Source organism: Odocoileus virginianus, chromosome 5, assembly GCF_023699985.2.
Source record: "Odocoileus virginianus isolate 20LAN1187 ecotype Illinois chromosome 5, Ovbor_1.2, whole genome shotgun sequence".
Taxonomy (NCBI): Eukaryota; Metazoa; Chordata; class Mammalia; order Artiodactyla; family Cervidae; genus Odocoileus; species Odocoileus virginianus.
In genome coordinates this window covers 57,010,044-57,025,950 of record NC_069678.1, presented here as the reverse complement: position 1 = coordinate 57,025,950, position 15,907 = coordinate 57,010,044, and the positions used below count along the sequence as shown (strand labels likewise).

The 15,907-nt window shown below is 36.7% G+C and overlaps 1 protein-coding gene across 6 annotated transcripts in view; it reads left to right on the top strand.

The window, feature by feature from the left end:
* LRRC7 (leucine rich repeat containing 7) overlaps window positions 1-15,907 on the top strand; it is a 608,651-nt gene that overhangs the window by 380,195 nt on the left and 212,549 nt on the right. For all 6 annotated transcript variants that reach the window (XM_070467940.1, XM_070467941.1, XM_070467945.1 and 3 more), the window contains one exon: window positions 1,093-1,156. In XM_070467940.1, the coding sequence (XP_070324041.1) occupies window positions 1,093-1,156 (64 nt within the window). The remainder of the gene's footprint in view (window positions 1-1,092; window positions 1,157-15,907) is intronic.

The window sequence follows — 15,907 nt, the reverse complement described above, 5'->3', positions numbered from 1 at the left end:
GAGTAGAGAAAGAGTACACAGATTTTTTTTTTTTTTTTTGCATTTCTGAGTGCCTGAAAGAGTCTGAATTATAGTAGTATTTCATTTGCTGCTCATAAAAGTCCTATAAGATAATGGCTACATGAATTTTAAAGATGAAGGAACTAAATTTTTTTAAGATTTGAGTCAACAATGCCTCCAGAGTTTCTGTATATAGTCAAGACTTGAAGATAGTATTCTGGTTAGTGGGGAGATAAAAAATTTGAAAATCAGAAGAATGCTATTACCTTTTCCTATGTTGTTTCTTATACTTGAAAATGGCTTGACAAATACTGGTTATGTATGTAATGCACACGAGTACTTCTAATCTTTGAGACCAACTCTTGCCAAAGGTTTCCAGTTATTCAAAACTGTAACATCATCAAGCCAATGTGCTTAGGAGATAATGAGTACAAAATTAGGAGTAGGGGATTTTAGTACAAGCTGCTATGTATAAAATAAGCTACCAGGGTATATAATACATCTCAAGGAATATAACCAATATTTTATAATAACTATAAATGAAATATAACCTTTAAAAATTGTGAATAACAACTTTGTCCATCGGAAACTTACATGATATTATAAATCGACCATACCCTAAAAAAGAAACAAGTTTGTCTATAACAAAAATTCATTTAAGAAAGTTAAAAATTAACAGGATTGATGATGAAATTGTGGCCATACTGTGGAATTTTAAAATGCTTCACCAAGAGCTAAGTTTATCCATTGGTTCCCAAACCTGTGTGGATTATTAAAAATATGGATGTTAGAGCCTCAACTGGTACCTTGTATTGGTACAGATATTTAACAAGCTTCCCAGACTTTCATTAAGCAGTCAGGCCTGTACTCCATCCACAGACTGGCTTTTGGAAACATGGTAAGCTACTAAAGGTTTTCAGGCAACAGTTTGAACATGTTTCTATATATTTGAAATTTACTTCTCCCTGAAAAATACCCCCATATCTGTGCATAATATACCCAGATAAATCTGACAAGAAGGTGGCTGGAATGTCTTTTGGAGCAATGTGTCATACACTGCCTCACAATATTATTTTTCTCCATCTGTTATAGGTCAATGCACAAACTGGCCCAGTTGGAAAGACTTGATCTAGGCAATAATGAATTCAGTGAGCTGGTAAGTGAATACATTTTCTAAACTTGACCAATATACACCAGGAGATTATTTCTGTTGCTCTTTATAACCCCAGGTATTAAATCAAGTGCACATTTACATTTGCTAAATATAAAAACAAAATAAAATCTGAAATTAAAGTGATTGTTTAGCTATATAGTAAACTACAGGTAACTGAATATTATTAGGATTAGCACTGAAACAAGTATACTATCAAGGGTGAAACAGATCACCAGCCCAGGTTGGATGCATGAGACAAGTGCTCAGGGCTGGTGCACTGGGAAGACCCAGAGGGATGGGATGGAGAGGGAGGCGGGAGGGGGGATCGGGATGGGGAACACATGTAAATCCATGGCTGATTCATGTCAATGTATGGCAAAACCCACTACAATATTGTAAAGTAATTAGCCTCCAGCTAATAAAAATAAATGAAAAAAAAAAGGATTAACTTTTTTTAAAAGGGTAGGATAAATAGATAGGCAGATGCAAATTGTCAGTTTTGAGCACCAGCTATGTAGCATGCGCCATGTTCAGCGTGTTACATATGTGCCTCATTTAATCCTGATTTGCCATGTTACCATATTAACGTTAGAGAAGCAAGCTGAAAGTGGTCACTGATTTACATATCTTTTATGTGGTTAAACAGGGCTTCCCTCATAGCTCAGTAGGTAAAGAACCTGCCTGCAATGCAGGAGACCCCAGTTCGATTCCTGGGTCAGGAAGATCCACTGGAGAAGGGATAGGCTACCCACTCCAGTATTCTTGGGTTTGCCTTGTGGCTCAGCTGGTAAAGAATCTGCCTGCAATGTGGGAGACCTGGGTTCCATCCCTGGATTGGATGGAAATCCAAATCCTCTGGAGAAGGGAAAGGCTACCCAAGCCAGTTTCTGGCTTGAATTCCAGACATCCTGGAATGTGAAGTTAAGTGGGCCTTAGGAAGCATCACTATGAACAAAGCTAGTGGAGGTGATGGAATTCTATCTGAACTATTTCAAATCCTAAAAGATGATGCTATGAAAGTGCTTCACTCAATATGCCAGCAAATTTGGAAAACTCAGCAGTGGCCACAGGTCTGGAAAAGTATGTTTTCATTCCAATCCCAAAGAAAGGCAATCCCAAAGAATGTTCAAACTGCTGCACAACTGCAATCATCTCACATGCTAGCAAAGTAATGTTCAAAATTCTCCAAGCCAGGCTTCGACAGTATGTGAACCGTGAACTTCTGTATGTTTAAGCTGGTTTTAGAAAAGGCAGAGGAACCAGAGATCAAATTGCCAACATCCGCTGGATCATCAAAAAAGCAAGAGAGTTCTAGAAAAACATCTATTTCTGCTTTATTGACTATGCCAAAGCCTTTGACTATGTGGATCACAGCAAACTGGAAAATTCTGAAAGAGATGGGAATACCAGACCACCTGACCTGCCTCCTGAGAAATCTGTATACAGGTCAGGAAGCAACAGTTAGAACTGGACATGGAACAACAGACTGGTTCCAAATAGGGAAAGGAGTACATCAAGACTATATAGTGTCACCCTGCTTATTTAACTTATATGCAGAGTACATCATGAGAAATGATGGGCTGGAGGAAGCACAAGCTGGAATCAAGATTGCCAGGAGAAATATCAATAACCTTGGACATGAAGATGACACCACCCTTACGACAGAAAATGAGAAAGAACTAAAGAGCCTCTTGATGAAAGTGAAAGAGGAAAGTGGAAAAAGTTGGCTTAAAACTCAACATTCAGAAAACTAAGATCATGAAATCTGATCCTGTCACTTCATGGCAAATAGATAAGGAAACAATGGAAAGAGTGACAGATTTTATTTTGGGGGGCTCTAAAATCACTGCAGATGGTGATTGCAGCCATGAAATTAAAAGATGCTTGCTCCTTGGAAGGAAAGTTATGACCAACCTAGACAGCATGTTAAAAATAGAGACATTACTTTACCAGCAAATGTCCGTCTAGTCAAGGTTATGGTTTTACCAGTAGTCATGTGTGGATGTGAGAGTTGGATTATAAAGAAAGCTGAGCACAAAGAATGGATGCTTTTGAACTGTGGTGTTGGAGAAGACTCTTGAGAGTCCCCTTGGACTACAAGGAGATCCAATCAGTTCATCCTAAAGGAGATCAGTCCTGAGTGTTCATTTGAAGGACATATGTTGAAGCTGAAACTCCAACACTTTGGCCACCTGACGTGAAGAGCTGACTCATTGGAAAAGACCCTGATGCTGGGAAATATTGAAGGCGACAGAAGGGGATGACAGAGAATGAGATGGTTGGATGGCATCACTGACTCAGTGGACATGAATTTGAGTAAACTCTGGGAGTTGGTGATGGACAGGAAGGCCTCGTGTGCTGCGGTCCATGGCTTTGCAAAGAGTCAGACATGAATGAGCAACTGAACTAAACTGGACTGAACTTTGACCATAACTAATTTGGTCATTATCCCAGCCTTTATCCAGTTTATTGAGGCTAAAACCTGACTTTTAGTCCTCTGTGATTAGAAGCTTAATCTAATTTTAGGAGTTACATGGTCCCTTTAGAAGGTTGTGTTCATCATTCTTGCAGAGAAATGCTCTGTCATCTCTTGCCTTTCTCTGCATGTCTCCTTAAGATGGATTTTGGGTGAGTGCAAAGGAAGGTACATGTCTTTCTACATGTCCAGGTACATGTCCCCCCTGGACTCAGACTGGTTTTCAGACGTGTTAGCCTCTGAGGCTGATGTCTGCAGCTGATCCGACCTTCTATGTCCAGTCTGCAGTTCTGAACCTGCAGTCAGTTTTTTGGGCTCAGGCGGTACCCCCTGGGAGCATTGGCCATCTCCCTCTTGCTGAAGTGCGATCACCCAGCTATCATTGCATGTGTGTGCATGAGTACCTACCCTGTCTTCCCTCCAACACCATGCTTGGCAATCTGTCCCTGAATTCTGTTGTGAAGGAAACCTCACCAGTCACAATGCTCCTAGTGGCCCTAAAGCAAGTCTACAGGCTCCAAGAATCCACATGACATGCAAACTGAAAAAGGTCCAATAAAAAATAAATTTCAGAGCTTCCCTTTGCCTGCTACACTGCACTGCCAAGCTTGCTCTGCTTTGGATGCACCTAACTGTGTTATAGGGCAGCTGGTAAGGTGGCCTCAACACAATATGTCAAGAGGACCTGGTACCTAGTATAACACACCTCTGGTATTTTTAAGGGAAATGTTTATTAATTTAAGTAGAGAGAGTGGTAATGGTAGTGCATAATGGTAGCAAAACTAGTTTATACTAGTTTTCAAATTAGTTTTTAAGAAGGTAGGATCTGCCCATGACATATAACTTGGCCTAGTAGTTGAAAGAACATGTACAATGGATTCAGATGCCTGAGGTTTAACTTTCATCACTGGTTAGCTGGGTATCTTTAGGTCTGTAACTTGCTCTCTATCCTCAGCTTCCTTTTCAATAAAATAAGGGTATCAAACCTATTTATCTCATAGACTCTTTGAGAGAATTTCATGTGAGAGAATCTATAATAAACAATGTGTGTTTCAAATGAATTTTGATTCTGTCCAGTGTAGCATTTTGCAAGCCTTTTGTATGGATACTTTGTGAATCAATGTTTTACTATAAATATTTGCATCAACAAAGATGAATAAGACATGTTTATTTTTTGAAGTTAAGCTTGCTAAAAGTAAAATTTAAATACATGTATTTTACCTTCTGCTTTATGATGCCTAAGAAATCATCTGAGCAAAAATATCTTTTACTTTTGAACTCCCAATGTTTCCACTTGTCACAAAGTAGGTCTCTTAAACATTTTCTTTTACATTTGTACTGGGGTACTTTATTTGATAATACTCAGTTATTTGGTAGGCTAGGGGGATGGGAGTATAATTCTAGAACTTCATATCTCTAATATTATTTACTCTTAGTCAAATATTTGACTTTCATTAATCATACATGTGGGAATAGCTCTTGTTTCTCTGACAGTAACAATTTTCAATGTGAAAATAAGAGAATTTGCTATAAGAGACCTCTAGAAGCAATATCATATGGAGGAAAGGGTATTAAATTCCAATCTGTAGCTAAATACTGACACATAGAAGATTATTAGATAATTCATTTTGTGACACAGTAAAGATGTGGAGGGATAGAAGTAAGTAAAAAAAGAAAGAATGGGAAAGCCTGATGAAGAGAACAGAAGTCTGCTTGTTAGAAAAGCAATGTACATATCCTGTATAAGGTTTGAACTGGAAGTGCCTACTTATGGATGCTTTTGTAGTAATAAAAAATTCTACACAAAAGAAATTATGCTTCTAATAGCAGTAAACTCTAGAAGATTCTGGACACAGTTCTGAAACATAATAGATTCCTAAACCTTTTTTTTCCTGAAAGATATCTTTTACAGCTTTTTAATCAATATAAAAATTAAATGAATTTTCATTTAAAAAATTTATAAAATTAAAAGTATAAAGATGATGGTAAAAATAATCTGTGATTTCATCCACTTGTGTAATCATTATTAATAATTTTGGTATATTATTTCCCCCCTCCCATTTTCTTTTTATGAGATCAAATGATTATTACTTGGGGCCTGATCAGAAATGGTACACTGTTAGGTTGATGTGTGGGGTTGGATAGTTCAGTTCAGTTCAGTCACTCAGTCAGGTCCGACTCTCTGTGACCCCATGAACTGCAGCACGCCACGCCTCCCTGTCTACCAGCTCCTGAAGTCCACCCAAACCCATGTCCATTGAGTCAGTGATGCCATCCAACCATCTCATCCTCTGTTGTCCCTTTCTCTCGCCTTCAATCTTTCCCAGCATCAGGGTCTTTTCCAATGAGTCACCTCTTCTCATCAGGTGGCCAAAGTGTTGAAGTTTCAGCTTCAACATCAGTCCTTCCAATGAACACTCAGGACTGATCTCCTTTAGGATGAACTGGTTGGATCTCCTTGCAGTCCAAGGGACTCTCAAGGGTCTTTTCCAACACCAGAGTTCAAAAGCATCAATTCTTCTGTGCTCAGCTTTCTTTATAATCCAACTCTCACATCCATACATGACTACTGGAAAAACCATAGCCTTGACTAGATGGGCCTTTGTTGGCAAAGTAATGTCTCTGCTTTTTAACATGCTGTCTAGGTTGGTCATGACTTTCCTTCCAAGGAGTAAGTGTCTTTTAATTTCATGGCTGCAATCACCATCTACAGTGATTTTGGAGCCCAGAAAAATAAAGTCAGCCACTGTTTCCACTGTTTCCCCATCTATTTGCCATGAAGTGATGGGACCAGATGGCATGATCTTAGTTTTCTGAATGTTGAGCTTTAAGCCAACTTTTTCACTCTCCTCTTTCACTTTCATCAAGAGGCTCTTTAGTTCTTCTTCACTTTTCAATCCTTAAACCCCTTTGTATACCCTAGGTAGTACAGTCTTCACACTGTCACAATAATGAATAACATCTTAATGTCAAGCAATGGTCAAGGATGCTAAAACAGATTCAGTGATTATCATGGGGCCCAGAAGCTGTATGGTAACATATTTCAGGAATATAGAGATTTATCCCATAAACTAAGAATTGTTACTGGTTCTGAACTGGTGGAGGAAATAATGAAGCCCTCAAAATAAATCACCATCAGCAAGAAGGGCAATTGGAGCAGACTGAATAGCAAAGCCTGAAGGAGACAGGATAGCTCCAGTAACAGTGTGAGGTCATGGCTAACCATCCCCCAAATCTAGCTCCAGCTTCCTGCTCCTTCACTTCCTTTCTTCACCCGCCTCTGCCTTACAAAGGAGACACTGAGACACACAGGGAAATGTCACTTAGAGCCCTCAACAACTCTGCTATGAGAACCTTCTCCGAGAGAGTCAGTCATAAGAAGCAAAATAGGAAGCTTTTTGCCAACTAGAAATAGAAACTTGCTCAGCTCAGAGGAGGCTAACAGCAGACTGGAAAAGGGTCTGTGTGTAGCTTAGAGGTCAGGAATTAAAAGGCGGCACAGGTAGCAGCCTGGGTGAAAAACCACGGACTATGAAGTGACAAAGCACAGTGGGAGGTGAACATAGAGATCACAGTGGTCATTGGCACAGCATCTCCTGTTGTGTGAAAGTTTCTCTTCTTTTTGCCCACTACTCCGCGCCCCCCACCCACCACCACAAAGGGACTCCTACAAGGAACACTTGGGAAAGAGGATCTTGATATGGGAGGTCAGATCCAAACAGGAAGGAGGGCAGAGAAATGAGCTTTGAAATTTTACTGTAACTATGACATACATATTGTTTATGTGTTATATAGGGAGATATTTCTATTAACTATATTGAAGTGATAGTGTATATTCTATTTCTGTATTCAGGCATGATGATCAAATTGAAATAATTGGATTCTTTATAGACATTATGTCATAAGCTTTCTCTGCAGCTGAATTAGGAAGACTGTCAAATAATAGCCATGAAACAAATAGTGAACTAAAATTTAAGAGAAAATTTTAAAATTAAAGAAGCTTGAAATTTTATTATATCAAATTTTATAAGTTTAAAATAATATATGTAATATATGTTTAAGTTAGAAAGCAGAATAAAATATATCCTTGTGAACCTATCACTATATTCTTATGAACTGGAAAATCACCAGTTCTGTACAGTCCTGAATTTTATTTCACATTCCATACATTTGCATATATTTTTAACATTATATTGTTTCACTTTGTTTGTTCTCAAGCTTTCTAAAAATATAACTGCACAACTTTATTTACCCTTTATTTTTTCATGTACATTTTTATTACATTTTTTAGCTTTTTATTTTGTATTGGAGCATAGTTGATTAACAATGTTGTGTTAGCTTCTCTCTGGTGCCTCAGCAGTAAAGAATCTGCCCACCATGCAGAAGACCACGTGCAATGCAGGAGACACGGGTGCAGTCCCCTGGGTGGGGAAGATCCCCTGGAGAAGGAAATGGCAACCCACTCCAATATTCTTGCCTGGGAAATCCCACGGACAGAGAAGTCTGGCAGACTACAGTCCATGGGGTTGCAAGAATCTGGACACAACTTAGTGAGTAAACCACCACCATACAGCAAAGTGATTCAGTTATTCATATACACGTATCTATTCTTGTTCAAATTCTTTTCCCATTTAAGTTGTTACATAATACAGAGTTCCCTGTGCTATTCAGTAGGTCCTTGTTAGTAATCCATTTTATTGCTGTGATGAATATTTTTATAAATACACATGTACAAGAGTTTATGTAAGACATATGTTTACAAGTGAAATTTCTTGGTCCTAGGTTGTGTACATATTCAATTCAAAAAATAGTTTTATGTTTTTTTTTGTTTCAAAACAGCTTTACTTATTCACCAGCAATGTGTCAGTTCCCAAGCTTTGTATCTTCTATACATGGTTGTCAGATTGTGTAACTTTTGCTTCTTATTATGATATTAATTTGCATATCTCTGATTTCTAACGTGATTAAAAATTTTCCCTGAGTTAGTGGTAGTTTGTGTTTCCTCTTCTGTGAAATGCCTGTTTATATATTTTGGGGCCATATTCTGTTAGTTGTCTTTTCCTTGTAGATATCCAGGGATCTTTTATATATTCTAGATATTAATCCTTTGTTGGTTGTGTGTACTACGGATATCTCCCCTGAGTCTCTGCAGGGTCGTTTTATTTTCTTCATAATATCTTTTGATAACCAGAAGTTCCTAAATGAAACATAATAAAATGTATAGTTTTTATGTCTAGAATGTCCTGTGTCTTACTTAAGAAGTTCTTGGTTCCTTGAAATCAAATAGATCTTTTTATATGTTTTCTTCTTTAAAAAATGAGGATTTCATTATTCATAGTCAAATTTATTTCCACCCGGGCTTAATGTTTTATATTGCATACATTTTTTTCTTAACAGATATTGAATTTCTCAAGCGACATTTACTTAGTTATTCTTTTCACCTGACTACAAAGTCCTATTAATAAAATATGATTTCTATACATTAATATGTTACTTTCTTCATTGATCCATTTTACTATCTTTGTGTTAAAACCGGTGTCTTGGTTAGCACAAACAATAAATTTTTGATATCTGATAAGACAAGTTTCTCCAACTTAGGCACCTGGACATTTTAGATACTTGAATTTTAGAAAAAGTTTTTCAGGTTTCTCAAAAGGGAAAAAACATTGTTAGAATTTGGTTAGAAATGGATTCTATAAATCCATTTTGATTGGACTAAAAATAGAAAATTGATATTTTATGATACTGAATTTTTATGCATCAACATGACATATCTCCACTTGTCTATTTTTATATCGTTCAGTATAATTTTGTAATTTTTTAAAAAAGTTTTTATGTATTTTTAGTTAGTTTACTCCTTTTTGCCTTATTTTTTTGTGGTAGTTATAAATGCACTTTAAAAAAATATATAGTCTCCAACTATTTTGTTGCAGACTGTAGTAATCCATTTGACTCTTGCATTTTTACTTATATCTAGGTACTTGCCAAACTTTCTTAATGATATGAATAATTTGTCTGTAGGTTCTTTAGGGATTTCTAAAGTGATTTCTAATTTGTCTGTAGATTTCTTTAGTGGTGGTTCAGTCCCTAATCTGAATAGTTGAATAAAAGAAAGTGTCATTGATTCTTGATTTTAATTGAAATACATTTAATGTTTATTATTAAAAATGCTTTAGTTTTACATAGATACTTTTTATTAGATTCAAACCTGTCTTCCTACTTCTAAGAGAATTTATTATGAGGCTTTGCCAAACTCTATAAAATGCTCTTTTTGAATTTATTCAAATAATATTGTTTCTCCTTTAAACTCTTAATGCCATAAGTTACATAGAATTTCTAGTGAAAACCACCTTTGCATCTCTGAAATATATCGACATGATCATGACCTTCTGTATAAACTATATTCAGTTCAATCTTGAGAATTTTTTTACATCTATGCTCATGCATGAGGTTGGTATACATTATTCTTGAGTACTTTATCTGTGGGTTTATTTTTTTCACCTGTTTTGGAAGATTAACAGTCTTTATCTTCTCAAATGTTGCCTTTTATCTTTATCTTCTGTCTCTTCTGCTAAAATCTGGATTAAATATGTATATGAGTGATTTTGAAGTAAGTGATTTTGAATAATCATTTTATTAATTATTTTGTAAGTTTTTTTCTGGAAAAGTAATCAGATAAAAGGTAATTCTAAAATATGTATTTCATGTCCTTAAAGAAAGTCTTTCTGCCTCTGTACCTAAAATTAGCCAGTATTCATTCTCCAGAGTTGGCGTGATGAAGAAATCATTTTAAGAGTATGTTCAACTCTTTGAGCAATTTAATGTACCAGTTAGTGACAGAGATAGTTCTAAACTACAGGTGATTCAAATTCTGGGTACAAGAACAAAATATGCATTTTAAAAAAACAAAACACCTAAATAACAGCAACAAAAATATTTAAAGTGTAAAAAAACTTACAATTCTTTAAACAGCAAAGATGGATTGCTTTTAAAGATTCAGAGGATTCATCAGGAAATAATAGCATTGTTTGCATTGTTTTAACTATCTAATATTTGAAACAGTATGTCAAGTAGTCTTTATAGATTTCATAAATTCGGCCATCCATAGACTCTATTAGGGCTTCCCAGGTGGTTCAGATGGTAAAGAATATAACTGTAATGTAGGAGACCTGCGTTCAGTCCCTGGATCGGGAAGATCCCCTAGAAAAGGGAATGGCAGCCCACTCCAGTATTCTTGCCTGCAGAATTCCATGGACAGGGGAGCCTGGCAGGCTACAATCCATGGGATCACAAAAAGTCAGACATGACTTAGTGACTAAACAACAGCAGTGGGCTGTCATAGAGTATTTATATTACATAAAACTTCTTTATGGAAAAGCAAAAATAGCCTGCACTTTAAAAGTCACTATTTTAAATACTTAGTAAGGCTACAGATCACAATAAACAAGAATTTCTAGTCTCAATAGTCAAACTGAATTTGTTTCTGTTGACTTTTTTCAGTTTATTTCATGGAATCAAACAAAACTTTCAAATGGATAGATCAAGTGAAGAATGGAAACACTCTGAGCAAAATAATATAGAAGAAATGCCAATAGTTTTATAGACCATTTGGCTTTATAAATAATATGAACGTGTTTTCATAGACATTTGAGGCAACTGAATGGTGTTTTAACTTGTAATTTAAATTGATTAGAATTTAATTAAGCTTTACCTTAATGGCCAATGAGTTCACCTCCATAGTTTGGCCAAGGTGTGCTCATTTTTAATTACCTAGGATGCGTGTATACACGAGACAAGCATTATCTTTACATATCCAGCAATTTCCTTTATAGATAATTACAGCATAGGTTTTCCACATGCCATGTCATGCTAACTCACTTCAGTTGTGTCCAGCTCTTCAGGACCCTATGGACTGTAGCCCACTAGGCTTCTCTGTCCATGGGATTCTCCAGGCAAGGAGAGCAGAGTTGCCATGCCCTCCCCCAGGGAATCTTCCCAACTCAGGGATCAAACCAGCATCTCTCACGTCTCCAGCTGTGGCAGGCAGGTTCTTCACTAGTGCCTTGGAAAGTCCCAGGTTTGCCACACCTACTAATAAAATTTTGCTAATTATTCCTCAAGTAAAACTTATAAGAAAGAAAAAGTAATAAAAATATGATTTGTCATCATATAACCAGTCATCCCATTTTCAGGGAAAAATATTTAAAACATCCTAATTATTAACTCTTCCATTTCCTGTATTTGTAAAATGATTGATGCCATAGCTTTTGTGTGTGTATACACATATAAATTTATATATATCACAGACATTGCCAGAGTTTATTAATATATTAAGAAAAAGTTGAGAAATATAACTCAAGTTTTAAAATTATTAGAGGCACATCAATTTCTGTACCAGTAAAGGTTCAAACAGGGGATGGAAACTATATCAAGCATTTAACAAAGAAAGTTTAATATAAACAATGGGCAATCATATTAGAAAACTGAAGGACAGAAGGGGGACTCTGAAAGACCAGAGATGTAATAACTCTAGGAAGCAGCTACCACCTCTAATAGAGGGGACAAATGGAAGACAGTAGTCTAAGGAATTGTGAAAACTTAAAGCTGAGACTCAGGCATGTAAAGTGGGGCACCAGTGAGCTGGTGCTGATGTCTTCAAGGGTCCAACAAGGCTAGTTCTAGTTGTGTGGAAAAACTGCAAACTGCAAACAATTGCTGTTGCTGAATGTTAGTGTCACTGCAGGGAGCAGTGTTGCTGTTGAGATGCTAACTGTCCAGCCATTAAATAAAAGGAGCAAGTAAGTCCCTTCTTCCTCCCCTAGCCTCCCAGTCTGTCTCCACCATAACCAGTTGCCAGTGCCTGATGCAGAGCCATCTGTCAAAAAAAAAAAAAATTTAACTCAAAATTTCACTTCATGTCTGAACATAATTATGGAGTTTTTTTCAATAGGAGGATCACACTGGGGTGTCCATTTTTATTAGTGTAACATCTGTTGATCTAGAACTTTAAGGAGCAATCTACAATGCGGTACATACAAACTTCATTTCTTTAATTTTAAACTTTCTTTTTTCTAACAATAAAATAAATTATCTTCGCCTCTATTTTCAGAAGAAGAAGCTTTTCCCTCATTGCCATTTCTCATTACTGCAATAAGACTGGGCACTATAAATGAAATTAATATGTTTCAACAGATATGAATAACAAATATGTTGTTGTTCAGTCGCCAAGTCCTGTCCAGTTCTCTGAGACTCTATGAGCTGTAGCACACGAGGCTTCCCTGTCCTTCGCTGTCTCCCGGAGTTTGCTCAAACTCAAGTCCACTGAGTCAGTGATACCATCCAACCATTTCATCCTCTATCACCCTCTTCTTTTGCCTTCAGTTTTTCCCAGCATCAGGGTCATTTCCAATGAGTTGGCTCTTTGCATTAGGTGGTCAAGGTATTGCAGCTTCAGCTTCAGTCTTTCCAATGAATATTCAGGGTTTCCTTTCGGATTGACTGTTGGATCTCCTTGCAGTCCAAGGGACTCTCAGGAATCTTCTCCAACACCACAGTTCAAAAGCATCAATTCTTCAGCACTCAGCTTTCATTATGGCCCAACTCTCATATCCATACATGACTACTGAAAAAATCATAGCTTTGACTTTATGGACGTTTGTCAGCAAAGTAATGTCTCTGTTTTTTAATATGCTGTCCAGGTTTGTCATAGCTTTTCTTCCAAGGAGCAAGCATCTTTTAATTTCATGTCTGCAGTCACCATCTGCAGTGATTTGGGAGCCCAAGAAAATAAAGTCTGTCACTGTTTCCATTGTTTCCCCATCTATTTGCCATGAAGTGATGGGACTGGATGCCATGATCTTAGTTTTTTTAATATTGAGTTTTAAGCCAGCGTTTTCACTCTCCTCTTTCAGCTTCATCAGAAGGCTCTTTTGTTCTTTGCTTTCTGCCATTAGAGTGGTATCTGCATATCTAAGGTTGTTGATAGCTCTGTTTTCCTTTCCATAAATAATTTTTTCTTAGTGGCATATATCTAAGTATAATCAAGTGTCCTGGTGATTCTGTCAGTAGTTTCAGCCAGAAGTTAAAGAAAAAAAAAAAAAGCTCTCTGATTAAACCAATATGAATTATGTGAAAAAAGAATACAAGTTTATAGTCAACACCTTACCAAAAAATAGGAGTATTGTGCAATTCTGTAATAAACCCACAAGAATATTCTTTCAACCCAAAAACTAACAAAACTATATTTAAAATAATTAAGTTCAAAATGCTATCTTCTACATTTGTATACTGAATATCATATCAGGTTGTATTTTCTGAAAGTTAATCAAAAATTTATTTGATTTCAACCTTCACAACAAACTGGAACTAGAAGACAATGAAAATACTAATGAGAAATACAAAGAAAGAGGAGTGGAAAGAGAGAGTATGTGTGTGTTTGTGTGGGTCTGGGTGTGTGTGTATACATGTCTGGAGAGTAAAATTAGATAAGATAGCCAGGGAAGCTTTACACAGAAGGTGACATTTTAGCAAAAAACCTAAAGAAGACGAGGGAATGAATCATGCTAATATCTGGGTGTATGATCATTCTAGACAGGGGGAACAGGAAGTATAAACCCCTGAGATGAAAGCAAGCCTGACTTGTGGACAGCAGGAAGACTAGAAGGCCTGGAGCAGGGTAAGTGAGAAGAGTAGGTGATGAGTTAAATGAGGGAATTTGAAGGCAGATACACAAGGAGAGGTGGAATCCTGGAAGACATTTCAAGGCTTTTGGCTTTTACTGTGACTAAAGTAGAAGCCCTTTGGAAGGTATTGAACAAGTAGAACCCATGGTCCAATTTATGTTGTCATGTCATATTATGTTACATTAGGTTACAGTATGTTACATTAATTACACTGCATTATATCACACCAGGATAATTTGATTGCTGTGTTGAGTATCATGAAAAGTGGGGCAAGGTGTAGTCAAAGAGACCAGTTAGGAAATTATTGCAATAATATAGGCAAGAAATGCTAGTGACCTGGAATAAGGTAGTAACAGTGGAGGTGGTAAGAAGGAGTTGATCTCTGGGTAAATGTTAAAGATACAGCTAGAAGGAGGATCTGAACTTGTAAATCAAGGATGTGCGTGCTCAGTCACTTCAGTTGTGTCTCTTTGCAGCCCTATGGACTGTAGCCTTCCAAGCTTCTCTGTCTATGGAATTCTCCAGGCAAAAATATTGGAGTGGGTTGCCATGCCCTCCTACAAGGAAATTAGGAACACTTTCTTTCAAAAAATAATGCAAAATTAGGAATACATAATTAAGTATAAAAGTTAATGTCTACTTATGATGAAAAAAGAAACTGTGAATTTTAAATTACAATTAAAATTAACAGGATACAATTTTGAAAAGCTGATAAATGCCATAAATATCATTAAATCCAGAAAAATAACATAAAGGCACACATCTGTGATACTCCTTTTCCCTTCAATATGATGGACTCATGCTCTTTAACAGTCTTTTCACATTACAAATATTTTGTAATATTATTTTCTATTGTGATAGTAGAAAAATAACCCAGGCTTGTCTCTACCATAGTTTTTATTACTGATAATTTGGAAACATTTGTTTCTTCTTTATAATTTTCCATTGGTACACCTCGTAAAATTTTAGGATTGTCAACTTTGGGGAAAACTCTGACTCCCTATATTTCAAGCCTCGTTTTTCTTCCTTCACCTACATATCTGGTACTGAGAACCAAAGAACATATTCATATTCTAATACTTTCTTTGGCCTTTGTACCTTATTGTTATGAGGGTCGGGGGAGTTGAACAATGAACACAGTCAGAGTATTTCTGGAAGATATTTCTACTCTAGATGGCTAACAACAGGTTAACTATATAGAGACTTGATTGCAAACTATATAAATATATTCCATGAATGTATACTAAAGGTATTCCCATGCAACTTCCTTTGATTTATTAATATCTCCCTAAAATGCCTGTGGTCATTTCATAAGAACATGTCATGAGAGAAATTGCAACACAAAGGCAGTCAGGTTCACTCAGTTCAGTAGCTCAGTCGTGTCTGACTCAGCAACTCCATGAACTGCAGCACGCCAGACCTCCCTGTCCTTCGCTAACTCCCAGAGTTTACTCAAACTCATAACAATTGAGTCAGTGATGCCATCCAACCATTTCATGCTCTGTCGTCCTCTTCTCCTCTCTTCTTCAGTCTTTCCCAGCATCAGGGTCTTCTCAAATGAGTCAGCTGTTCACATCAGATGGGCAAAGTATTGGA